Consider the following 27679-nt stretch of genomic DNA (forward strand, 5'->3'; position numbering starts at 1 on the left):
CATAAATAATGTTTTATGACTTCTGATTTTATTATCATCAATGTTGTTGTCATCATCATTACATCAACCACCACCATCCTTACCATCATCGTTTAGCTTTCTGCATGTTGCTTGACAGATCCGGAAATGATCTTTTATTGTTTTGGTTTAGAAACCATATTTCCCTCATTTTGGAAAACAAAAACAAAACAAAAAAAGGAACATTCACAATACATTTTCCAGCCGGACTGTTTCTTTTTTTCTCATTAAAAAACAAACAAAAAAAACCTCTGTATCGCCTCTCGTTCTGTACATCCAGAGTGAACAAGCAATCAAAAAGCACAAACTCACCACCCCTGACCCACTGTCTCCCTTCCCAACCCAACCCTACCGACCCCACCCGGTCTAACCATTAGGATGTTGGAGGGCCACAGTTAAGACATGACTCCGAACACGGGGTTGTGGCGACAGATGCTAGGTCCAATCTCCTCATAGTCCTTTTTGGTGTGGCATACCTGGTAGAACTCAGGCTAAAAAAGAGAAAGCAATGTGTTGATATTTGGCATATTTGAATAGAAGACAAACAAATGAAAACATAAACAACCTTTGTGTGCGGTTATGACGCTTGTTTTTGAATACTACTTGTTCCTGTCAAAACCAGCACCTGGAACTCGACACACTGCTGTGCAGAGGCTCCCTCCTTTTTTTCCATCTTAAAAACATGTTTCAGATGCGCATCTCAACCATACAAACCAAAAAGGACATGTCATAAAACAGAAACAAATAAATGATGCCCTGGACAACCTAAGACTAAAAGTCTGTAATGCTATGCTGTAAAATCTCACGCTGATGACAACCCACTTCACAGGCACATCACACAGTCCCAGAGTTCCTGTTGTAAAGTAAGCACGACATGGCAGTAATCATGCTGACAATGCAAATCACTGAAATTCAGCTAAAGTGCTGACAGTAACCTTTCAGCACTACTACATTTTTAGGTAGGCAAGTTTTGCAGATGGCATATAAAATAACATTTTCTGAATGACATTTTCAATCATTAAGTTGCTTTACTATGTGCCAAGTAAGAGGTTTCCTTATAACAGGAAATGTGTGCCATAGAACAACTAATACTAATTTCCACAATTTTAGTTGTAGTTTCTCCCTACAGGACGGCGCAACGGATTTGTGAAACTTACAGTTGAGGCTAACATGGATCCTCCGAACCACACTGCATATCTCTGCATATGATGAGTGATGACTTGCACATCAATTGGTTTGGGCTGAGGGGGCAAAAGCAAACAACACAAATAAAGATCTTACATTTCTCACCTCCTACATTAACCTAATGCTCTGCCAAAACTATAGCTGGTTACAACGAAGATAAAAAAATACAGGAAAAATAACAGGAGCAGCTCGTGGGGACCACTATTATTAGGCTAAAGAGACAACTATAGTAAGATCACCATGACTAGAGACTGCTCTCACCTTGAGCTTGCCCCCGCTCAGCTCCTCGCTCATCTTCAGCCTGGCGTCCACCGTCCTCTTCAGGTCCCTCTGCAGGCGCCGCCCAAAGTCCCTGAACATGGTGGAGCCGCCCGACAATACAATGTTCTGGAGAAGAACACAGTGTGTCTAGTTAAGATTGGTTAACACATGCCCTAACACACAAAACAGGGTTCAACTCGAGCACACACACCACACGCATACACACAATATTGAAAGGGCCCAGAGAACCTGAGAAGTCTGTACAAGTCAAACCCAAAGGGCTGATTGGATATTAATTGGATGTGGTTTTTAAACCAATATCCATGTAGTTCAGGGATATGATTACCTTGTAAAGGGGACGTCTGACATCAATGGGGCAGTTCTGGATAACCTCGTCCACAACTTCAGAGATGGGCTGGGTGAAGTCAGGATTGGCAAACTGGTGGATTGTGAGGAAGAAGAGTGTGAGAGAAAGTTTAAAAGTGTGTACATGCCTATGTTGACAGATAAATATCTTAAAGTGGCAATATGTAACTTTTTGGTCGACCTGACCAAATTCACAAAGCAATGTGAGTTATAGATCTATCATTCTACCTGAAAGCAAGCCTAAGAAGCAGAAGACCTGTCCTATTTCTATGCTTCCCGTTCTTAAGTTTATCTTTTACTTTTGGGTTTGTACACCAGATTCAAAACAGCTGAAACCATATTTTTGGTTATGGAAAATATATTTCACAGCGGTTTAGACGGTACAATGATTCTCTACACTATACTAGCTTATTTTGTCACATAAAGTGAAATTAGGCAACCTACTAGAGTTTTAGCAACTAGGAAATGGCGGAGCCATTTCTGCATAGTGTAACCTTAAAATAACATCTTAACCATTTTAAAGACGTCTTTATCCATCATCCACTCTGGCCTCTGCAGCCCTTAACTGCACAACTCATCTCCTGGCTGTAGTTTGTATTTATAGGTAATCTGTGCTTTCAGTGTGGTAGTACCCTACTTATGATGGTCCGAACCACTCATTTTAAGCTACTCTAACCTAGAGACCTGGGGGTCAGAGTTCTGCTAACATTATGCTAATGTAGGATGGCACTGAAGAGGAACATCTCCCAATCATAGTATGCTAGGTAATTAGCAGAGTGCAAACCTCTCGCTATGCAGCCGTTTAAATAGCAAAGTGCTCACTGCTAACCTCTGGGTGGAAGAAAATCTCAGGGCCGAGGAAGCGCTCGTAGCCTACGTCGACAGTGAACTCCTTCTTGCTGATGTTGTTTATGCCGGTGTACTGCTTGATCCACTTGGAGCCGTCCGTGTCGTACTTGCTGAACTCTTTCACTAGGTCCGGACACACGTAGCTGAACCGCTCCTGGTTTAAAAAGACATGGAAGACAAAGCGTGAGTGGATGCTTAACTACAGTGTAACTGGCGACATTGGATTTGAAAGGATACAGCTTTAAATGTGAGGGTATTTTCATCCATATAGGGTGAACTGTTTAGAAATTACAGCCCTTTTTGTTAATCCCCCCCATTTTAGGGAACCATAAGTAAAGTGGCTGTTCCACTGGATGTCATAAGGTGAATTCACCAATTTGTAAGTCGCTCTGGATAAGAGCGTCTGCCAAATGACTTAAATGTAAATGTAAATGTAAATTCAGTTATTTGTGTATTTAAAGTAGTCAAAAGTGTATTTCTTGGTCCCATAATCCTAGTACACAAACTTCGATGTATTTGCCGTTTGTGTTGGTTGCTTCTCAGAAATGAATGGTAAAAAATGTATTGTGCCACTTTTAATGCAAATAAGAATATAATATTAAACACTTTGACATTAAAATGTGGATGCTACTATGATTACGGATAGTCCTGAATGAATCGTGAATAATGTTCAGTGAGAAAGTCAGACGCAAAAATATCATACCCCAAGACATGCTAACCTCTCACCATTACAATAGGGGAACTATGAATCTCAGACCAAATACTTAACTTTTTACTACTTTTAATACACATAAATGCATTTGTCACAATACTTTTGGTCCCCTAAAATGCAGGGAATATGTACAGAAAGTGATGTAATTTTTAAATGGTTCACATGATATGGATGAAAATACTCTCAAATGAAAGCGGATAATCTGCACTTCAACCTCATAGTCATTGTATAATATCAAATCGAGTACAGAGCCAAAACACAAAAAAATGTGTCACTGTCCTAATACTTTGGAGCTCACTGCATGTTACATCATGTAGAACCAGTGTGGTCTTACAGAGCAGAACTGAAAGTTTTAAAAAGTTCAATAGTTATTTATCGTTTTAAGTTTGAGTATTTATCTTGATGATCAAATCAACTCAGGGAGGTAAAAACATATTGGTTAAATCCTGAGACCAGTGACTTTTCTTCCTCGATTAAGCTGTTGCTGATTAAGAACCTACATGATTTCAGCCTTGTTAAGACCCACATGAGTTTGGCCTTAATTACGTTCTAAATAATTTGGTCAAAAAACCCAGGACTCCACATAATTCTCCATAACATACGTTGTGGTAGATATGAACGCAAATGATTGGATAGCTCCCTTCCAAGAGCAAGAACACTGAATACAAATCAAGCTACCAATTGCAGTCAGTAGTCAATTCTCCGTAGGATGAAAAGCCTGATAAGTGTTTGTCTCGTGGTGAAAAACAATTATCTTCAACACAAGGGCCAACAAGGATTTTAGATGAGTCTTCCAATAAACATTTACTGCTTTGGATCAAAGGAAGCGAAGTGAATCACAATGGATTCTGGTAAAAACGAGCAGCAATTACAAGCATGGGTTTAATGGGAACAGCACACCCTAAGAAACACCAGGGGAGTCAAGCGGTCTATCTTGAATTGTAAACCGAACAAAACAATCAAAATCAGAACCACATCTATGTATCCCACGTTTCAAACTTCTTCACAAAAGAGCAGTTTGAATATCAAGTGATGTTGTTCTTTGCGTTGAGGTATGAAACTTTACGGTGGAATAAGGGTTCCACCTAGTGTTGAAGTCAACACACTACAGGCAAAGTGAACATTTCACATCCTCTTTAAGACATCTTGGTTTAGTATTTTCTTTATTTACATTTCATAAAACATTGTGAGGTGTGCTAGCACTATTCATATACTCAGTCAACCTCCCAACTTTAAGTGCAAACAGTGACCAAATCTTAACTGTGTGAGTGGTGGCTGGTGGTTGATAGAGGAATGCGGTTGGGGCGCATACCTTCATACAGTCACAATATATTTAACCTTTATTTTGACAGGGAGACAATGTTGAGATCAAGGTCTATTTTCCAGATGAGCCCTGTACAGCACCACAATACCCGTAAAAATACAAAACAACACATTAAACTACACAACAATACACGAAAAGCAAAATACAATTATATAAAAAAACAAAACATTCTTCAGTAGAAAGGTCACGTTACAGCCGTCTGAATTTACCTAGAGGCACCAATTCCTCCAACGGCATCCAAGGGTTTAAGAGTAGAGGCGGCTGCACTTTGATAAATAGTATCACCATAATCAACAGGTAGAAAGATTGTGCAGTCAACTAAAGAGAGATTGTGCAGCTGACTAAAGAGAGACAAGATCTGCTTCTGTAAAAAATAAATAATTTAAAACAGTTTCTTAACAAGCTCAGTTGTATGTTTTTTGACAATTCAAATACTAAGGTATTTGTACGCATGGACTCGATTATAGCACCATCCGAGGAGTAGTGCAGCAATATCTTACAATTACACAACATATACCCAATACACACACATCTAGTAAAGGAATGGAATTAATAATATAAAAGTATATGGACGAGCAATGTCAACACGACATAGAATAAGATACAGTAAAATAGTATAGGATACAGTATATACATATGATAGGTAATGCAAGATATGTAGACATTATTAAAGTGACTAGTTTTCCATTTATTAAAGTGGCCGGCGATTCTAAATCTATGTTTATAGGCAGCAGCCTCTAATATGCTAGTGATGGCTATTTAACAGTCTGATGGCCTTGAGATAGAAGCTGTTTTTCAGTCTCTCGGGCTCAGCTTTGAAGCACCTGTACTGACCTCGCCTTCTGGATGATAGCGGGGTGAACAGACAGTGGCTTGAGTGGTTGTCCTTGATGATATTTTTTGGCCTTCCTGTGACATCAGGTGCTGTAGGTGTCCTGGAGGGCAGGTAGTTTGCCCCCAATGATGCGTTGGACAGACCGCACCACCCTCTGGAGAACTCTGCGTTTGCAGGTGGTGCAGTTGCCGTACCAAGCTGTGATAGAGCCCAACGGGATGCTCGGGTGTGCATCTGTAAGGAGTTTGTGCAGGTTTTAGCTGACAAGCCAAATTTCTTCAGCCTCCTGAGGTTGAAGAGGCGCTGTTGCGCCTTCTTCAAAACACTGTCTGTGTGAGTGGACCATTTCCGTTTGTCAGTGATCTGTACGCCGGGGAACTTGAAGCTTTCCACCTTCTCCACTGCTGTCCCGTCGATGTGGATAGGGGCGTACTCCCTCTGCTGTTTCCTGAAGTCCATCACATTTGTTTTGTTGACATCGAGTGAGATGTTATTTTCCTGGCACAACACTCCCAGAGCCCTTACCTCATCCCAGTAGGCTGTCTCGTCATTGTTGGTAATCAAGCCTAGTACTGTTGTGTCATCTGCAAACTTGATGATTGAGTTGAAGGCATGCTTGGCCACACAGTCATGGGTGAACATGGAGTACAGGAGAGGACCGAGCACACACCCTTGTGGGGCCACAGTGTTGAGGATCAGCAAAGTGGAGGTATTTCCTACCTTCACCACCTGGGGGAGGCCAGTCAGGAAGTCCAGGACCCAGTTGCAGATGGCGGGGTTCAGTCCCAGGGCCTCAAGCTTATTGATGAGCTTGGAGGGTACTATGGTGTTGAATGCTGAGCGACAGTGGTTCTTCCTTTAAACGTTTTGAGCTTATGCCATGACCGTTAGTGGTAGATGGTGGTATTTGGTCATTCCACCACACTATCACAAGGGTGAGTTAGAACGCTAATCTATTACATATTCTCACAGACCAGATTTGTCCTTAGATATTAATTTAGAATCCTTCAAATTGAATTAGACATCCAGGGCCATTTTATTCATCTGCAAGTATTTAAATTTTCTGAGTTCTGAGAGTCGTGTTATACCAATTATTATAATAATTTTTGAATTTTACCCCAATTTCGTGGTATCCAATTGTTAGTAGTTACTATCTTGTCTCATCGCTACAACTCCCGTACGGGCTCGGGAGAGACGAAGGTCGAAAGCCTCCGAAACACAACCCAACTAAGCCACACTGCTTCTTAACACAGCGCCCATCCAACCTGGAAGACAGCCGCACCACTGTGTCGGAAACACCGTGCACCTGGCGACCTGGTTAGCGTGCACTGCACCCGGCCCGCCACAAGAGTCGCTAATGCACGAGGAGACAAGGATATCCCTCACGGCCAGACCGTCCCTAACCCGGACAATGCTAGGCCAATTGTGCGTCGCCCCACGGAGTTATACCAATTACTATTGGATCATTCACCATGGCAACCACTTGTTAGTGTAACATTGATTTTTTTTTTAATTCAATAACATATTTGTACCACTGTAGATGCTGTGTTTATTTACAGTAGTGTATTAATTACTCTAAAGTTTTACATTTCTAACTCCAAACCTCATGCAACCGCAAAATGCCTGATGAAAAAATACTGCGCATTATGTGCTTTAACATCTTTATGCTTTCGTTAATAAAATGTTAAAAATAATCTTTCATAATGCAGCTATTTATTTTAACTGCTGTACATCTCAGCTACATATTCCCCAATCTAACAGTAGATTTTCCATTCCCCCTGAAAGCCCCAATCTGCTCACTTAAATGAATAGAGATCCTGGTCATGGTGCTTCAGTATGTTGGCCTGTATGGCCTGTATGCCAATTAGTAAGTTATACTAAAACACCTACTGTACAGTAAACAGGACTCTTGGGTCTACAGCTCATGTTATATCAATAACTTAACTTCAAAGATGCCCTCTGATGGTCAAACTAGCATTAACAAGCATTAATGGCAACAATGGCTGACACTTAAATAACGTGCCATAGAATTCTGTGGCACTCCGCAAGCTGTGCCGCAGTATGACAACTTTTAAAGGAATAACCACTGTATAGTCAATGAACAGCATTCTTACATCATGAGTCGTTAATCATTAAACATACACCCCATCCTTCTTCCCAGAGATATTTATTCCTGTCTACGCCATGAACTGAGAATTTAGCTGGCTGGATCGATTCAGGCATTATATCCGAGAAAGTCGTGTTTCCGTGACGCAGAGTATGTTACAATCCCTGATGTCTCTCTGGAAAGAGACCCACGCTCTGAGCTCATCAACTTTATTATCCAGAGACGGAACATTAGCGAGTAATATACTCGGAAGCGGCGGGTGGTGTGTGCACCTCCTAAATTGGACTCAAGGAAAACCCCGAGTACCTCTCCTTTGCCGGTGTTGTTTTGGGTCGGCTTCTGGAATCAGTTCAATTGCCCTGGGGGGTGCAAACAAAGGATCTGCATCGGGAAAGTCGTATTCCTGGTCGTGATGCTGGTAGTGCTGATGAGTTACCACCGCTCTGATATCTAATAGTTCTTCACGGCTGTATGTACTAACACAAAATATTTTCTGGGCTAACAATGTAATAAATAATACATATTAATAAAAAACAAAATACTGCAAAGTTTCCTAAGAGCAAGAAGCGAGGCAGCCCTCTCTGTCGGCACCGTTTTCACAAAGTACCATACCCTGTAAATCTCTCACGGACAAGGTAACTTTTCTTAACAAAATGAATTGTGGAAAAACGACTGGAACCATTTCCTAGTTTGACTGCTAGGTTTTATGGGTATTACGACTCATACTGTGGTACTCTATTAAGCACGAGTTTTAAAATCTGTAAGGGCTTCCTGCACAACAGCAAAATCAGACTGTAGCCATGTCACAGCCAGGTCAGCAGTCAGGGTAATTGCGTACATAATAGGATCATCTGCATATAGATTAAATCTAAAAAATGTAACAAATTGACTATAAATAGTGAAAAGAACAGGTCCTGGTATCGACCCCTGTGGAACACATTTACATATTTCAAGACATTTGTACTTAACCCAATCATTCACAATGGTCTGAGTTCTGCCACTAAGGTAATCATGAAACCATAAATAGGTGTCAGAGCTCAGGCATATCGAGGACAACTTAATCAATATAAACAGTATCAAATGCTGTTGACAGATCCACAAACAAAGCAGCACATTTAATTGTAGTGTCTAAGACATTGACAAGACGACTGTTTCCAAAATGGCGTAGCAGTGCAGACGTGTTTTGTTCGTTCTCTCGTGTACTTTTTTATTTTTTTGTATATATATATTTCAATTTTATTTTCAATCTATTCTCCATTTTCGTTCAATTATACCTTCCGGTAACCTGCCTTACCCAGTGTGATACCGCTATTATTTTTAATTTTTAGACCTTATAGAAAGAACCACCTAGCCATCAGAAGCTAACCAGCTAATTAGCTACAAGCTATTTAGTCATTGTTAGCCACTGCTAGCGGCCTTTACCTTATGCACAGATACTAGCCCTTTTTTATTTTTACTTTTTATTTTTTTAGCCTGGATAATACTCGCCAGCCTACCAGTAACGGACTGTCTCTCCACTACAACGCAGGATTCCTGCCGTAATCCCTGGACCATTTCTCCTGATCTTTACAGCTAGCTAGCACCCACCGAGTTACCCAGTACCGAAGCTATCCCTGAGGCCCAACTCTCGGCCTACTCAGTTGTTCACCTGGACTCCAACATGGCTAGAACACACTACTCCACCGGATCCTTGCCGTAAGCTTTGGACCTTGGCACCGGATCACCGCTGCTACCGAGTGGCTATAGTGGCTAATGCCCCTGCCCCGAAGCTAGCACCAGTTCGCCGTGAGCCAGGCGCATCTCCTGGCTAGAAAACTAAATTACTACAACACCTCTTTCACCATCTGGCTTGGATCCTTAGTTAACATGGCGCCCCGCCGCACCACCACGACTGGTCTGCCGACGAATACTCCATCTGCTGTGCCTTCAACCAGCCTCCGTCGGAGCAGACGCTTCTTCTAGCCCCGGGCTACTAAATTTAAGAGCTGTGTTGCCCGCGTGCTAGCATAGTAGCGACTACTCCGCGGCTTCCCTGTTCCATCTATTGCTGCCCCCTGGACCCTATGATCACTTGGCTACATAGCTGATGCCTGCTGGACTGTCCATTAATCCATTCTGTTTATTTTTTTGTTTATCTTTCGTCTCCAGCCGCGAACTCAGGCCCTGTGTGTAGTTAACCGACCCTCTCCGCCCATTCATCGCCATTTCACCTGTTGTTGTTTTAGCTGATTAGCTGTTGTTGTCTCACCCGTTGTTGTCTTAGCTAGCTCTCCAAATCAACACCTGAGATTACTTTATGCCTCGCTGTATGTCTCTCTCATCTCTCTCATGTCAATATGCCTTGTATACTGTTGTTTAGGTTAATTATCATTGTTTAGGTTTACAATGGAGCCCCTAGTTCCACTCATTATACTTCTGATACCTCCTTTGTCCCACCTCCCACACATGCGGTGACCTCACCCATTATAACCAGCTTATCCAGAGATACGGCCTCTTATCATCACTCAGTGCCTGGGCTTACCTCCGCTGTACCCGCACCCCACCATACCCCTGTCTGCACATTATGCCCTGAATATATTCTACCACGCCTAGAAATCTGCTCCTTTTATTCTGTTGCCAACGCTCTAGGCGACCAGTTTTGATCGCCTTTAGCCGTACTCTCATCCTACTCCTCCGCTGTTCCTCGGGTGATGTGGAGGTAAACCCAGGTCCTGCGTGTCCCCAGGCACCCTCATTTGTTGACTTCTGTGATCGAAAAAGCCTTGGTTTCATGCATGTCAACATCAGAAGCCTCCTCCCGAAGTTTGTTTTACTCACTGCTTTAGTACACTCGGCCAACCCTGATGTCCTTGCCGTGTCTGAATCCTGGCTTAGGAAGACCACCAACAATTCTGAGATTTCCATAGCCAACGACAACATTTTCCGTTAAGATAGAACTGCCAAAGGGGGAGGAGTTGCAATCTACTGCAGAGATAGCCAGCAAAGTTCTGTCATACTTTCCAAGTCTATACCCAAACAGTTCAAACTTGTAATTTTAAAAATTAACCTCTCCAGAAATAAGTCTCTCACTGTTTCCGCCTGCTATCGACCCCCCCCCCCTCCGTTCCCAGCTGTGCCCTGGACACCATTTGTGAATTGAACTCCCCCCATCTAGCTTCAGAGTTCGTTCTGTTAGGTGACCTAAACTGGGATATGCTTAACACCCCGGCAGTCCTACAATCTAAGCTAGATGCCCTCAATCTCACACAAATCATCAAGGAACCCACCAGGTACAACCCTAAATCCGTAAACATTGGCACCCTCATAGACATTATCCTGACCATCTTGCCCTCCAAATACACCTCCGCTGTTGACCTCATCCCGTCTGTCGAGGATGCCTGGTCATTCTTTAAAAGTAATTTCCTCACAATCTTAGATAAGCATGCCCCATTCAAAAATGTAGAACTAAGAACAGATATAGCCCTTGGTTCACTCTAGACCGGACTGCCCTTGACCAGCACAAAAACATCCTGTGGCGGACTGCAATAGCATCGAATAGTCCCCGTGATATGCAACTGTTCAGGGAAGTCAGGAACCAATACACTCAGTCAGTCAGGAAAGCAAAGGCTAGCTTTCTCAAGCAGAAATTTGCATCCTGAAGCTCTAACTCCAAAAAGTTGAGACACTGTAAAGTCCATGGAGAACAAAGCACCTCCTCCCAGCTGCCCACTGCACTGAGGCTAGGTAACACAGTCACCACTGATAAATCCATGATAATCGAAAATTTCAATAAGCATTTCTCAACAGCTGGCCATGCCTTCCTCCTGGCCATGCCTTCCTCTTTTCATTTGTTGTCATGTCAAACAACACTGTATACAAAGTGCCCACTATTATACAATAACTATAGAATTTGAATAATCCTTCTATTTCCATGATTCAAATAGTTCACACAAGTGTTTTTGCGCTAAATTGAAGTCAAATTGCAATTGCAACACTTAGTTTAAAAAAAGGTCTGGATTGTTTGCCCATATCATGTAGCAGTGTGGAAATGATCTCAAATGAGTGCTGTAAATGCAGAAATTGCTGTAAATTAATTTAGGGAGAAGTCGAATTGAACAGTATAAAACAGAATGGAGAAAGACCTGTTGAAATCACTTAGAATGTATGTCTTGCCACCCTACGTTTACACACTACTCAAAGCACATGTTGAACTTTTGTTAAAAAAACATAAAATACTGTCCAATTCTATTTTTTTTTAATATATTTTTTTAATAAATACCGTGATATGATATTTTGACCATATCGCCCAGCCCTAGTATGGCTATAAGATTGCATGGAACTGCCCCATTTGGTCTATCCCTATTAGTAATAGAAATTGGAATTACTTTTTAGGCCCTGTGGCCACAGCCAATGTCATTATGAGGAACTCTCAGAGTAAACAATTATGGAATGTTATAAACTGACTTACATGAGCTTTAGTTGCTATTGTGCAACAGCCCAAGCCCTCTACATGATTTGAAAACCAATAAATGGGACTAGTAGACTAGTGCCAGAAAGACAAAACAGTGAGACTTCTGCCAGAGTGGTTGGTCCGGGACCAGAGTAACAGGTATTGTGATGCAGTAGCATGATTTGCATGGAACTTTTGACCTGTTGTAGTCAAGCCAAGCTAGTATGCTAATACCATATAGAATGTGTTGTAAATCGTCCCCGAAACCGTTCTTGTGAAAGCGAAACATACAGTATTTTGTTGGCCTATGGAACTGCAACAGGGTATGTAATTTCTGTGTGAAAATACCCTAAGACAACACAGGATCATTTCAATTAGGAATTCAACATTCTGGGAAAACTTGCCTCAGAGAACCAGGGATACAGTTAGGGTTGAAAATGTGGTCTAGGATTGGCTCCTTGACTATACTATGAACCGGTACAGTGGTTAGTAATAGGATGAGTGGTGGATGCTCGGAAATGGAGTTCGCTGCAACCTACCTTGACTGCCTTGGCTGTCTCCAGGGACTGCTCTGGGGGGATGCCCACCTCCCGCTCCCTCAAAAGCTGCTGGGTGAAGTAGGTGATGTCACGACCAGCGATGGGAATGTGCTTTATACAGCTGCCGATGACATAGCCCTCAGCCTATAGCAACACAAAGACAGACGAGTCAGACTTCACAATGCTTGGAGTAAGGTGATGTCACAGCATATAAGAATAAATAGGTCAAAGTAGATGCATATATGTTTAAATTATTCTACTGCTACTACTATTTTATTTTCACATTGTCCTTTTCAGCATGGTTTCCAGCAAATATGGTGGATGTGTAACAAAGCCAGGCCAGTACAGCTTAATTTTGGCTCAGTAGTGTGAAAAGGTTATGAGGGAATATACTGTATACTTTTACCAAACTTGAATGACCATGAATAAGCAGTGGCTTGTACATCCTGCAGGGCAGTTTAAAACCAAAATGGTGACTAAATCACCATTGCACAACTTGTGTTCTAGCCAGGAAATTCCTTCTTTACCTAAGTCTGTGTCGAAAGTATACAGTGGCCTACTTCATAGTTTCCTCTCCATCATCTGCACTGATTGAAAATAAATGGACAAGAAAGAAAAAAAACATACCTAGAGTATGAATCTTTTCCCTGGCTTTTACCAATCCAGTCTTTTTAAGATCAGTTCAGAAAATACGAAAGGAGACAAGCAAATGAGGCCACGCATGAACCTCAACTTGAATGATTAGAGGTCTGGCTGAGGTGAGGTAGCCTTTCACTACAACCAGGGTTGTGTTCAGTATGGCACACAGAATCCAAACACTTTGTAATGGAACAAACAAACCAGTTCAGATTGTACCTCCCCATCACAAAAAGTTCTCTCCCTATACTGTGTTTGTAATATATCTGTATTTTCTGTCATGTGTGAGAAGGCTGTCCTTAGGTCAGCTGATGTGCCACTCACCACAGGGATAACGTGGGTGACTCCGTCTCCACTGTCGATGACCGTCCCCGTCAGTGTCCTCTCCCCTACCTGTCTGGATGTCCAGGAGGCCGCCAGTGCCAGGACAGCCTAGGGGGGGGGACAACGACGACAGAGAAAACAGCATCAATGTGACACCATTGTAAAACAACACTGTCGTGTCCTACATCAGCAAGTCCGCAATGTCATTGACCACATCATTTACCACAACATTAAACAGTAGAGGGCAGAGGCAGTTACGGAGTCTGTGTTTTATACAGTTTAACAGCATATCAGCAGTGTGTGCTAGATAAAATTGTGTTCCCAGAGATTAAGCTTTACCTGCACTGCGATGTAGAGCCCTGGGACGTTGAAGGACTCAAACATGATCTCTGCGGTGTACTCTCTGTTCTCTGGTGTGTTCAGAGGAGGCTCTGTCTGCAAGAGGACACCACAGTACTGGGAGTTAAGACTTCCACACACAGACACACTAATCCAACCCGCATCAGGTTTAATAACAACCACATGGACACTCAATTAGGGCTGGCACAATTACCGAAAAACCGACGGTTATGACCTTTTAATTATTTTAGCGTGTGGAATGAACAGCTGATTGAAGACCGGATGGCCGGGCATTCGTGCTTTAGAGTCCGTTTCAGCGTTAACATGGACTCGTTAACAATGTTTTTATTTATTTAACCTTTATTTAACCAGGGGGGCTAGTTGAGAACAAGTTCTCATTTACCACTGCGACCTGGCCAAGGCAAAGCAAAGCAGTTCGACACATATAACAACACAGAGTTACACATGGAAAAAACAAACAGAGTCAATAATACAGTAGAAAAAGTCTATATACAGTGTGTGCAAATGAGGTAGGATAAGGGAGGGAAGGCAATACATAGGCCATGGTGGCGAAGTAATTACAATATAGCAAGTAAAACACTGGAATGGTAGATGTGCCGATGTTGAATATGCAAGTAGAGATAGTGGGGTGCAAAGGAGAAAGATAAATAAATACCATATGGGGATGAGGTAGTTGGATGGGCCATTTACAGATGGGCTATGTACAGGTGCAGTGATCTGTGAGCTGCTCTGACAACTGGTGCTTAAAGCTAGTGAGGGAGATATGAGTCTTCAGCGTCAGTGAGTTTTGCAGTTCGTTCCAGTCATTGGCAGGAGAGAACTGGAAGGAAAGGCAGCCAAAGGAAGAATTGGCTTTGGGAGTGACCAGTGAGATATATCCGCTGGAGCGTGTGCTACAGGTGGGTGCTGCTATGGTGACCAGTGAGCTGAGATAAGGAGGGGCTTTACCAAGCAGAGACTTGTAGATGACCTCGAGCCAGTGGGTTTGGTGACGAGTATGAAGCGAGGGCCAGCCAACGAGAGCGTACAGATCGCAGTGGTGGGTAGTATGGGGCTTTGGTGACAAAACGGATGGCACTGTGATAGACTGCATCCAATTTGTTGAGTAGAGTGTTGGAGACTATTTTGTAAATTGACATCGCCGAAGTCGGGGCTTCCTATTTTCGCAGAAAATCATCCTTCATTCATGCTGATGGTCTGTTTTACGAGGGTATGCTTGGCAGCATGAGTGAAGGATGCTTTTCTGCGAAAATAGGAAGCCGATTCTAGATTTAATTTTGGATTAAATAAATACCAAAAATAATGTATTATTTTCATGTTGAAGATTCAAGAAAAATGTAGCATTTTTCAAATTATTCCATCTAATTCGCTTTATTTTTGTAATACATTACACTTGACCGTTCTTGAATAAGTACCTTTATTTCTTTTCATTTTTCCTCTATTCACCTATTTTAGGTGAATAAACGTCATCCAAAATTCCATGACCGTCACCTCAATTACATGCAAAACTCCTCGCTTTGAACCTGCAGAACAAGTCTTAGTTACAATGCATTTTAAGAGCCTCGCAATGCATTTATAACTGTCAGGGTTAAGTTAAGAAGTGCTTTTGAAATAGGCTCTATTTTCAACCTTTTAAGGAATAGTCAACTTTGTGTTAACGGATCACAAACACTGGCTTTAAATGCACCCCATTTCACAGAGAATGAGATAAAGCTCATTATGTAAAGATTTTGGCCGACTGTTTTAAACATTTAGTTTCAGTTCCCTTCACTAGAAGATCCATTTCACATGGCTCACAGTGCCGATATAGTCGTGCTTCCTCAAGACTGTTGACATTTATGACATCACTTTTTTAAACCACGGGTGCACAACTTAGGCCCTTGAGTTCCACAGTACAGATGGTTTTTGTTTCTCCCATGACGTTGGAAAGAGAGCCTACCCTCTATCCATCAATATGGTTTCTTCCTATTCCGTAAATGTCCCATTTGGCCCATGGGCCTCTTACCAACAGGAAGTAGTGGTCCTCAGGCTCTGCCCTCAGGTACTTGAAGATGACCTGCTCCATGAACCTCTCCATTAGGTCCCAGTCCTCCACGATGCCGTGACGGATCGGCCACTGGTGGGCGAGAGGTCAAAGGTCAGTCACACAGGCAAACACAAAGGCTAGTAAATTACTAAGTGACACCAAGTAAACCAACATACACTTTAGTGCATGGTTGAATGAAACTTGAGTACACCAACTTACATTTAGGACATGACCTAGTGACAAACCAGGTACACTGAACGAAAATATAAAACGCAACATGTAGTTGAGTTGGTCCCATGTTTCATGAGCTGAAATAAAAGATCTCAGAAATGTTTCATATGCACAAAATGCTAATTTCTCAAAAATGTTGTGCGCAAATTTGTTTACATCCCTGTTAGTGAGCATTTCTCCTTTGCAAAGATAAATCGTTCCACTTGATACTTGTGACATATTAAGAAGTTGATTAAAAACAGCATGACCATTACACAGGTGCACAGTGTGCTGGGGACAATAAAAGGCCACTATAACGTGCAGTTGTTACAACGCCACCAATGTCTCAAGTTCAGTGAGCGTGCCATTGGCATGCTGACTGCAAAAATGTCCACCAGAGCTGTTGATAGAAAATGTAATGTTAATTTCTCTACCATAAGTCACCTCCAACATTGTTTTAGAGAATCTGGCAGTATGTTCAACCAGCCTCAGAACTGCAGACCACGTGTATGGCATCGTGTGGGCCAGCAGTTTGCTGATGTGAACAGAGTGCCCCATGGTGGCAGTGGGGTTATGCATGGGCAGGCATAAGCTACGGACAACAAACACAATCGCATTTTATCTATGGCAATTTGAATGCACAGAGATACAGTGACGAGATCCTGAGGCCCACTGTTATGCCATTCATCCATCGCCATCACCTCATGTTTCAGCATGATAATGCATGTCCCCATGTCTCAACGATCTGTACACAATTTCTGGTGGCTGAAAATGTCTCAGTTCTTCCATGACCTGCATACTCACCAAACATGTCTCCCAATGAGCATGTTTGTGATGCTCTGGATCGACGTGTAGAACAGCGGGTTCCAGTTAACACCAATATCCAGCAACTTCGCACAGCCATTGAAGAGGAGTGGGACAACATTCCACAGGCCACAATCAAAAGCCTGATCAACTCTTTGCGAAGGTGATCAGCCTCATGCAGAGAGACACATGGTGATCACACCAGATAAGGACTGGTTTTCTGATTTTTATTGTTCAGCATACAATAACATACAATTCGTAGGCCTGCATGGCTTAGTGACACTAACATACATTCATCACATGGCTTAGTGACTAGCTATGACAGATGCCTCTCGTGAAGTTTCCATATTGCCTTGGAATAGGAATCTGTTAAACACACAGCAGGCCGCGTGACACGCCCGGGAGGCCGCGTGACACGCCCGGCAGGCCGCGTGACACGCCCGGCAGGCCGCGTGGCACGCCCGGCAGGCCGCGTGACACGCCTTACATGACAACTTCCAATTGGTGGGCTTGTGCATTGTATTGGTCAAATTACTTTTAGGCTGTCATGTTTTGCTGTCATGGTTGGCATTGGGCAGGTTTGTTTGTGGTTTATGTGAGCTTTGATATACTGTATTGGGTGGGCCTTTTCAAGTCAACAGGTTCGGTACCTTTGTGGCGTAATTGGGCTTGTCTATCCCCTCGTCGCCAATGAAGAAGTCCAGGTCGTCCACCCCCTTGACCGTCCTTGATCCAACCTTGGCTGACTCTTTGATTGCAATACCTGGGAGGGAGCATGTGAAAGAGAGCGAGAGAGACCGTGCGACAAAGAGAGAGAGAGAATCGATTAGACTAAGGCTGTGTTTGATGAAAGAGCTTTGTAAGGGATACTATGTGTGTTCTCACTTTGGAACCGTGTTAGCTCTCTGCTTGACCAGCTTTAAAATTACTTTGGTCTAGGCAACACAACATTTAAAAAACAAAAACACCATTGGCTGAGTTCAAGTTCAACAGTTAGGCCTACCCTCTATGCGAGGCGAATTGTCTGGACACATATACTCACATGACGGAACAATAAACTGTGGCTCTGTGTTCCCTGCATACCCCAGCTTTGTGTATCTGGAAGAGAGAGAAAAGGTAGCAACCACATTAGATTTAACAGCCATGGTAGACTTAACACATGCTCACTGTGCAAATTTATGTTGTATGGGTGCCAGTTTGTAAAAAAGAAAAGAAAAATATATATATTTGCAAGCCTAGACTATATTTTGGTTAGCTTCAATACAACCCCTGTTCTTCCATGGATCAGAGCCAACAACTGCAGCTCGACTCTGAATAGCCTACCCTTCGATAAGAAGAGTGTAAAAGGGCATTTGGAATCAAAGCGGCTATTCATACATTTCCCAAAATACAACACGCGTATAAATCTTAGCATAGCGTCATCCTACAACTGGTTTGAGTGCCAGCAGTGTTGCATTTGAAGTTCACTTGCAGTAGGCTAAAGCCTCGCACAGATCGATAATGAAGCCTAGAGTGCTCAACCCAAAAATGTACAGAAACTGTCAAAATCATTCAAATGGGCATATTAGTTTGAAAGTTGCCGGTCGGCAGAAATCTCTGTGAAAACTTGGGGTGGGCATTTAGGCTAGCATGGCACAGACTTCCCACACATACCTGGAAACCTATCTAATGGTCTTTTTTTGTGGTCAAAACAATTTCCCAAATTTTTCCCACGTGTAGACATAACCCTTGGAACATAACCTAGCTTAAATACTACATCAAATACTTAAATACTTGTACATTTCATGAGCTTTTCTATGATCCTTTGTGTCGTGGTGTTTTGCTAGGCACATGCTAGCCAGATGTCGGCGGCTGTGGCTCTGTTCTCCCGTCGTTTCCTGGACAGGGCCCGTGGGAATGATAGAGGACATTGTTGAAGAGTGCCAAAGCACAGTGTGCATCAAAGACTACAGTAGGCAAGTAACTCCTAGTCATAACAGTGCAGTCTTTCAGTTCATGTACTTAGGAGGCAGTAGCAGTCTCTAAAGTGCATGAACCAAACACAAGGACATAGCCCAGTTGATACACACACTAGCTAGAAATATGGTAGGGCTGTCCCCGACTAAAAATAGTCTTAGTTGCCCAAGAGTCGTACTGTTCATTTGACCAATCGATAAAACACACACATGACTCAAGAAAGAACGTGTTCACACTGTGTTCAAAACAATGACGGCGAGTTCCTGTGTGACTGGTGCACGTTGTCTCGCTCTCCTCTCTACAGCAGCGAAAAGGCATCACAGCACAGAAAATGTTTATTGCGCAGTCCGTGCTGAATCATTTACGCCATGTAGTTTGTTAATTGTTTCTGACTGAAAAGTTGTTTATGAAATCCCGCATTTTTGGGGGAAAAAAAATAGCCTATTCCCCCAACCCTTGCTCTCTTTACGTGAAAAATGTAAGCAGCGAATGCATGTGACCAATAGGGCCTGACCTATAACCTATCATAATCACATCAATAAATTGTTTATAACAATTATAACTCCGAACAAGTGACAGCAAAATGGATGTGGCGGACGTGAAAAAGAAACTCGAAATGGTTACTCAGGGGGAAAGGGGAAGTCATCTATGGAAGTTGTGGAAAAAGTACTGGAGATCAATAAATCCAATACACCTATAAAATGATGGTATAGGAGGATTTTGTGTGCCAAACAGTTGCTGTTAGATTACAATATTTCTCTTTTTATTTTTTAATGACAATTTCGAACAGTGGACACACTAAATAAGTATACCAGAGACTATTCTAAAATTAAAATTAAAAATAATCAAAAAATAAAGTAGGGCTTGGCGGTATACCATATTTTATGATATACCGTTATTGATGCAGGGACCGGTTTGGGATTTTAATTTACCTTCTATAGCGTTATTTGAATGTTAGGTTTGTTAAATTTGATACGCCATGTCTAATGTCAATTTTTATAGTTTACTTCGCTACCTGAGTCATCTCTCTCCGCTCTTTCTCGCCGTGCCACTTTCCAGACAGACCTAGCCACACCCTGTCGCTCAAGGAGAGCATTTGATGTTCCTCAACCACGAGACGCTTGCGTTCAGTGTGCATGGTCAATGCAGCACATGCAACAATGTTGATGTCAACAACGCTGTTTTTACTTTGCTTCTTAATATAAACCCACTGGCATTCTATAATGACACTATTAGTTTGTGTTTCTTACATCAGCAAACGAGCTAGTTTATATTTTCTTAGCAAGTTGCCCTAAATCTTGTGTGACGCTAATTGTTAGCTGCTAATGCTAATAGCTGGCTAATAAATGTACTGAGTAAGAGCAAACTTAGCTACCCAATACAGACTGATAATACCAGTGATTGTGTAGACTCACTGACATTTTCAAGCTCTCCCTGTCCGAGTCTGTAATACCAACATGTTTTAAACAGACCACCATAGTCCCTGTGCCCAAGAACACTAAGATAACCTGCCTAAATGACTACCGACTTGTAGCACTCACATCTATAGCCATGAAGTACCTTGAAAGGCTGGTCATGGCTCACATCAACACCATCATCCCAGAAACCCTAGACCTAAACCAATTTGCCACCCCAACAGATCCACAGATGATGCAATCTCCATTGCACCCCACACTGCAATTCCCCACCAGGACAAAAGGAACACCTATGTGAGAATGCTATTCATCAACTACAGCTCAGTGTACAACACCATAGTGCCTTCAAAGCTCATCACTAAGCTAAGGACCCTGGGACTAAACACATCCCTCTGCAACTGGATCCTGTACTTCCTGACAGGCCGCTCCCAGGTGGTAAGGGTAGGTAACAATACATCCACAACACTGATTCTCAACACAGTGGCCCCTCAGGGGTGTGTGCTCAGTTCCCTCCTGTACTCCCTGTTCACTCATGACTGCACGGCTAGGCACGACTCCAATACCATCACTAAATTTGCAGATGACACAACAGTGGTAAACCTGATCACCAACAACGATGAGACAGCCTATAGGGAGGTCAGAGACCTGGCCACGTGGTGCCAGGACAACAGGACTAAGGAGATGATTGTGGATGATCGTGGACTACAAGAAAAAGAGGACCGAGCACACTCTCATTCTCATCGATGGGGCTGCAGTGGAGCAGGTTGGGAGCTTCAAGTTCTATGGTGCCCACATCACCAACAAACTAACATGGTCCAAGCACACCAAGACAGTCGTGAAGAGGGCACGACATACCTATTCTCACTCAGGAGACTGAAAAGATTTGGCATGGGTCCTCAGATCCTCAAAAGGTTCTACAGCTGCACCATCGAAAGAGCATCCTGGCTGGTTGCATCACTGCCTGGTATGGCAACTGCTCAGCCTCCGACCGCAAGGCACTACAGAGGGTAGTGCGAATGGCCCAGTACATCACTGGGGCCAAGCTTCCTGCCATCCTGGACCTCTATACCAGGCGGTGTCAGAGAAAGGCCCTAAAAATTGTCAAAGACTGTGCTCTCTGCTACCGCAAGGCAAGCGGTACCGGAGCGCCAAGTCTAGGTCCAAGAGGTTTCCAAACAGCTTCTACCACAAGCCATAAGACACCATAACATCTAGTCAAATGGCTACCCAGACTATTTGCAGTGCCCCTCCACCCCCCTTTACACCACTGCTACTCTGTTGTTAACTATGCATAGTCACTTTAATAAATCTATCTACATGTACATACTACCTCAAATAACCGGTGCCCCCGCACATTGACTCTATATCGATACCCCCCCCTCCCCCCCGGTATATAGTCTCGTTATTGCTATTTCACTGCTGCTCTTTAATTACTGGTTAATTTGATCTCTTATTCTTATCTGTATTCTTTGAAACTGCATTGTTAGTTAGGGGCTCGTAAGTAAGCATTTCACTCTAACGTCTACACCTGCTGTATGCATGTGACCAACACAATTTGATAATTGGCAAGTCAAATCGCAATTGCAACATTTGGTTAAAAATAAGTCCTAGATGATTTACCCATATCGTGCAGCCCTTGGTGGCAGTGTGGCAATTATCTTAATTGAGCAGTGGTGTAAAGTACTTAAGTAAAAAAATACTTTCAAGTACTACTTACGTCGTTCTTTTTGGTGTCTGTACTTTACTATTTTTTGACAGCTTTTACTTCACTACATTCATAAAGAAAATACTGTATTTCTCACTCCATGCATTTTCCCTGACACCTAAAAGTACTCGTTACATTTTGAATGCTTAGCAGGAAAGTATAATGGTCCAATTCACGCACTTGTCAAGAGAATATCCCTGATCATCTACTACCTCTGATCTGGAGGACTCATGAATAAATGCTTTGTTTGTAAATTATGTCCGAGTGTGCCCCTGGCTATTCGTAAATAAAAAGAAAATGGTGCATCTGGTTTGCTTAATATAAGGAATTTGAAATTATTTACACTTTCACCTTTGATACTTAAGTACATTATCTCAATTGCATTTACTTTTGATACTTAAGTATATTTAAAACCAAATACTTTTAGACTTTTACTCAAGTAGTATTTTACTGGGTGACTTCCGCTTGAGTCATTTTCTATTAAGGTATCTTTACTTTTACTCAAGTATGACAATTGGGTACTTTTTCCACCACTGCAATTGAGTGCAGGAAATGCAGAAATTATAAAAGTGCTGAAATTTGTTTTGGTTGAAGTTGAATTGAACAGTATAAAAGAATCAGAATGGAGAAACATTCTAAGTGATTTCAATGAGTCTATGTGTTGCCACCCCAGGATAACGCACTACTCATAAAGAAAACGTAGAACTTTTATTATTCAAAAACTAAAAATACTGTCAAATACGTCATACCGTCCATTTAAAAAAGAAAAGAATACTGTGATATATTTTTTCCATATCGCCCAGCCCTAGTATAAAGCCTTTATTACAGCAGACTAGAAACAGTTGCATGCATTTGTGAATTGCGGTTTATTTATTGTTAAGGCAAATTATTCAAAATTCCCTTTGTCATTTCATTTGAAAACTAAAATGCTTGATTGCATTTCAAAGCATGAATGTCTCGTATGCTGTGTGATGGCATGAACAAATTATACAGTAGCCTATTTACGGAAATATAGGCGTAAATAAGTTAAGACTAAACAGGACGCGCTCTGAGGCCTACAGCTCGGTGGATATACAAGGCTAATAAACAAAGCCTACTAATGACAACGACATTACATATTATTATGATGTTTATAATAATTGTAATAACAATAAGAAGGAGATCAAGAAAAGAGGGTATAGGAGCTGTGTGCATATTATGTGTGACAAAGAGGTGCTGTATTATTTTTCTGCCTGTTTGGAACAGTGTAAACACTAAATAAATAAGTACTACCACTCTGTTCTAACAAAACATTTTTGTAAAGCCTTTATTACAGCAGAGCAAAGATTAAAAACAGCCGAATCTGTGAAATTGCTTTGTCCGACATTTTACCGTTGCATGAGGCTTGGTGCTCACAGAATCAGTAGGCTATTAAAAAAACACTCAAACAGAAAACAGAAGCAAGATTTGTCTAACTTCTGTAGATACTGTATATGTGGATGATTTATAAAGCCAGTTAGGCTATTGATTACAGACCTAATTAAGTTGGGGTTTCCTTTCTACTAAATTTGCTTAGACAATTAGGCTAAGGCAAGGGCTGTTTCCTCATCTCTGCTGCAGCTGCCTCCGCTGCATTGTTCTCAATCCCAGTATGCTGGTTAACTTTACTATTATGCACATAGCAACATAGGGAAAGGCACCAATTATACAACGCACTGTAAATTACATTTAAGAACCGAGGACAGCGACCCTATCCATCGAGGGAGAAAGTGCATTTGTAATCAAATTGATTTTAGTGTGCACCATTATTTTTACATTACATTTCAGTATCACATGTCTTAGAGTGATGGACTGTGCCATCCCTGTGGCCTCTGCAATGGATTAGTCCATTGAGACAGGTGCAAATCAGACAGATGTCTTGTGCACCAATAAAAATATAGATATTTTGCGACTGCTCGATTAAAGAAATCTCGGTCGACCAACAGTCTATCGACCAAACAAATGACCAGTCGACTAAAATGTGGTCAGCTCTAGGATATAGCCTAGTCTAGTTGAGAAAATACCTTAAGGATATAGCCTAGTTGAGACAATACCATAAGGATTTAGGCCTAGCTTAGTTGACACTACAATAAGGATGAGACATTGTCTGAGGCGCTTTTCAATTCCATAGTTTCAATGAATAGGCTATAGCCTAGCTAGAAAGTAGGCTTGGCCTAGTTGGTTACAAAAGCCTAACTATGAGGGAAGAAGGAGAATTCTACTATGTGCACTTGGAACGTGCAAGACACAAAAACATAGGCTTAGGGCTTCATTCCACTGAACAGCCCTAGCTTGTCTGGGGTAGCTACCTGCCTCAACAAGCCTGTTACACCACACTCCTAGCAGTGGACACAACCACAAACAGAGGAGTGTTTCAATTCCAAATCAACCCCTAGCCCAGGGTTCCCAACTGGGGGCCCACAGGCCGAATTTGGCCCACGGGTGGGGTTTTTGGTGCCCCAAGTGTCTGAGCAAACTAGTATTCTTATTTAGCGTTGTCAAATTAAAAACACTAGGAAATCAGCTCCAAGTGATTTTAATTTTGGAAATCTTTACCCAACTATTCCAACTAAAAATATAGAGACATGATCGTATACAAATGTAAGCAATGACTAGGTTTTAGTCAAATATATCTGTTTGAGATTCTTGCGGTCAATTTGCATTCGACAAACTATTTGTAATTAAAAATAAATCAGCCCAGGGCTGAATCTACTTGCTGATCCCTGCCCTAGCCCTTCGTCACTATATCTTAAAGGATTGGATAGGTGAGATAGGACAATGGAGAGCCTACCTTCCTCTCGAACTCCCCTGCTCTATAGTGGGGATATTCTGACATACTGCTTACACCCAATCTTCTAAAAATCTAGGCCCACTTTCTATGAAAGAGATAGAAGGTAGGGGATAGAGATCAATTCGGGATTGGGCAGTGGGCCTGGACTGGGTAGCTCTCTCTGAAATGCTAACTAGGCCTATCCACTAGGCTACACTGTGAATCAAGGCCAAATGCAGGCTAAATTTAGACAATGATTAGGCCTAAATATATACGACATAAAAACAGTTTGCTGCGGATGATAAGCAAATGACGACTCCACCCTAGTCGCAGGTACTAGTCTCAGTTGCAAGCCTGGCCTGCAACACCTAGCCTACATATGAAGCATTTGTTTTGACCAAGAATGGACCCCTGCAAAAAAAATATATGATACACAGTGGCCTACATAAAATAGTGGCTCTTTCACATAGGCCCGAACATAACTTTTACAGAGGAGTGGACAAACTAGCCCTACAATAACAGTGAAATGGAACAGTTGAGCTCTAAGAATAGCATCCCACTTGTGCACGAGGTAAAAGGATGTGGAGTTCAGTTCACACATTTTGGCTATCTGAGCGTGACTCATGAGCTGTGTGGTGGTGTACTCGATTTGACTTCTGCTGATTTGGTACTTTAGCATCTTGGCCTTCTCAGCATTTTCAAACATCTGCTTTACAAAGGAGTTAGCCTCATTCTCCATCCTCAGCTGTAGTTTCCTGTCCTCTTCCCCAGCGAGGACCAGATGCACTAGTCTAATAGCCCAAAGGGAGGGGGAAAGATAAGTGGAGAGGTATGCAGGGCAACATACGGAGTAACGAGTTCAAGTCTTTACATGCAAGTGCTGCAGCACAGTCGCATCTCAGTTAGGCAATAACCCTAACTATAGTATTAAACATAAATCCCTGTCATTTCAAATAATCTACATCTAGGCCAAGGATATATCAAATGCATACATTGGATATTGCTCCTTAGATTAAATCATGTACATTGATAAACAATAAGTAGGACTAACAATGAACACAAGTAACAGATGCAGAACATTACACTAGCAATAATTATTCAAAGACTGAGGACCGAACAAAAACATTATTGTGTTACTGAATAAGATTCACCAAAGTGATTATTTGCTAAAACGAGGCAACTAGAATGTTGTGGTGTATTGCACAGTTCAATAATGAGGGATAAGCCTAAACCCAACTGTTCCTAATTCACTGGCTTTGAAAACATCTTGGGACGGGCAATTAATATATTGGCATCGAAAAAATATTGGGCATAAAGCAGAAGTATGCACAATCAATGAAAAGCGTTGTAGAACTGTGAGGTCACCCTTCAGTGGAAATTCCCTTGCTTATTTACGAAATCGAATCAGTCTTTGTTATTCCGAAAAATAATGTGTAGTTTTATTTGAGATATTTAAGGATCAGTCTATGGCTAAAGTGAAGAAATTAGAGAAGTTTGCTAATCAAAAAAACATGTTCAGATGCCGAAAACGACCATATATGGGCTAAAAAGCGTGAATGAGGAAGTCGACAATATAGGAAGTCGCTCTGCGCATACTCAAATTCGGGATGACTTGTAGTGAAAAATTACTTATGGACTGCATCGCTAGTAGCTACCATTAAATAGTACAAAAAAACATGCAAAGCCCATTTATAAATGTCCATTCAAAGTAAGTCAAATAAAACAGATATGGGGTTAGTATTTATTTTGTATTGAAAAAGCCTTTCCAACAGAAAAACATGTTCTGGTATCAAGCAATTAGCAAGCTTATAGACATCTAGCTAACGCGTTAGCCAACTAGCGAACACAGAAAACCGCATAGTCAATTACAATGAAACAGTCGTGCAATAATGACCTAACAAAACAACAAACACATTTGTTTCGCAATGCATCGGCATGAAAGGTTACATTGATTATATTTAGCAAGCTAACTAGCAACACACCCAGTTGCTGGCAGCGATGGGCTCTGTATCGGTGACACCCAAAATCTCGATGCTCTGTATGCACCGCGTTCTAGTTTGAATAGCTTACCCTGTACCACAGTCGACAACACACGCCGGTAATCGTCCTGCCATCTCGTGTACTTCTGGTAATCACAAATGTTTGTTTTGAATTGAAAGCAGTCTGTGTCGGTGGAGGATCTTGCAAACCGTCCACAGGAGTACGGAATCCAGAACCCGCACAGTACAGTTTTTACTTCCGCACTCGGTCTTGGACAGGCAGGTCGTCACTAGGTAACACAGCCACAAAATCAAAACCCCCGCCTCTTTCTACAATTTCTCAACTTAAAATCTGATTTTAAACCTTAACCACACCGCCAACATTATGCCTAAACCTATGCTTTAAATAAGAACAAAAAGCACAAAAAAAGTAATTAATTTTCCGATACAGCCAATTTGTACTTTGTGGCTGCGTTATCTAGTGGAAACATGCAGGGAGAGGCAAGATGGCTGACGCCGGGGAGAGCTTGAGCAATGCAGGCAGTAAGGTGGTTCACAGTGGCCCCTGTGTTCGAAGGTAAAATAGAGACATACGTGTACATGCATATAAAATATGATTTGCACATGTCAAATGAGTTTCACCTGTATTATCAGTTTTGTAGTCGCGAACAACACTTGCAAGCACGTAAGTGATGTGTGAATAAATACAACACTTGCAAGCACGTAAGTGATGTGTGAATAAATACAACACTTGCAAACACAACTTGCTTGATACATTATGTGAATACATTGAATAAGATTTGCAAGCATGCCACTCAATTTGAGAATTAAATCAACTACTTTACTAAACT

General features: G+C 41.9%; 1 protein-coding gene across 1 annotated transcript; it reads right to left on the minus strand.

Moving 5' to 3' along the window:
- Nucleotides 1-248: 248 nt before the first annotated feature.
- LOC135519886 (actin-related protein 3-like) lies at nucleotides 249-27107 on the minus strand. Its single transcript, XM_064945086.1, has 12 exons — nucleotides 26920-27107; nucleotides 18028-18083; nucleotides 17636-17748; nucleotides 15951-16061; nucleotides 13925-14020; nucleotides 13586-13693; nucleotides 12626-12769; nucleotides 2660-2833; nucleotides 1811-1903; nucleotides 1465-1590; nucleotides 1176-1259; nucleotides 249-509 (listed from the first exon to the last, which is right to left on the minus strand). The coding sequence occupies exons 1-12, from the start codon at nucleotides 26961-26963 to the stop codon at nucleotides 414-416; spliced, it is 1245 nt and encodes a 414-aa protein (XP_064801158.1). The 5' UTR covers nucleotides 26964-27107; the 3' UTR covers nucleotides 249-413.
- Nucleotides 27108-27679: the final 572 nt, after the last annotated feature.

The sequence above is a fragment of the Oncorhynchus masou genome, chromosome 29, assembly GCF_036934945.1.
Source record: "Oncorhynchus masou masou isolate Uvic2021 chromosome 29, UVic_Omas_1.1, whole genome shotgun sequence".
NCBI classification, from domain to species: domain Eukaryota; kingdom Metazoa; phylum Chordata; class Actinopteri; order Salmoniformes; family Salmonidae; genus Oncorhynchus; species Oncorhynchus masou.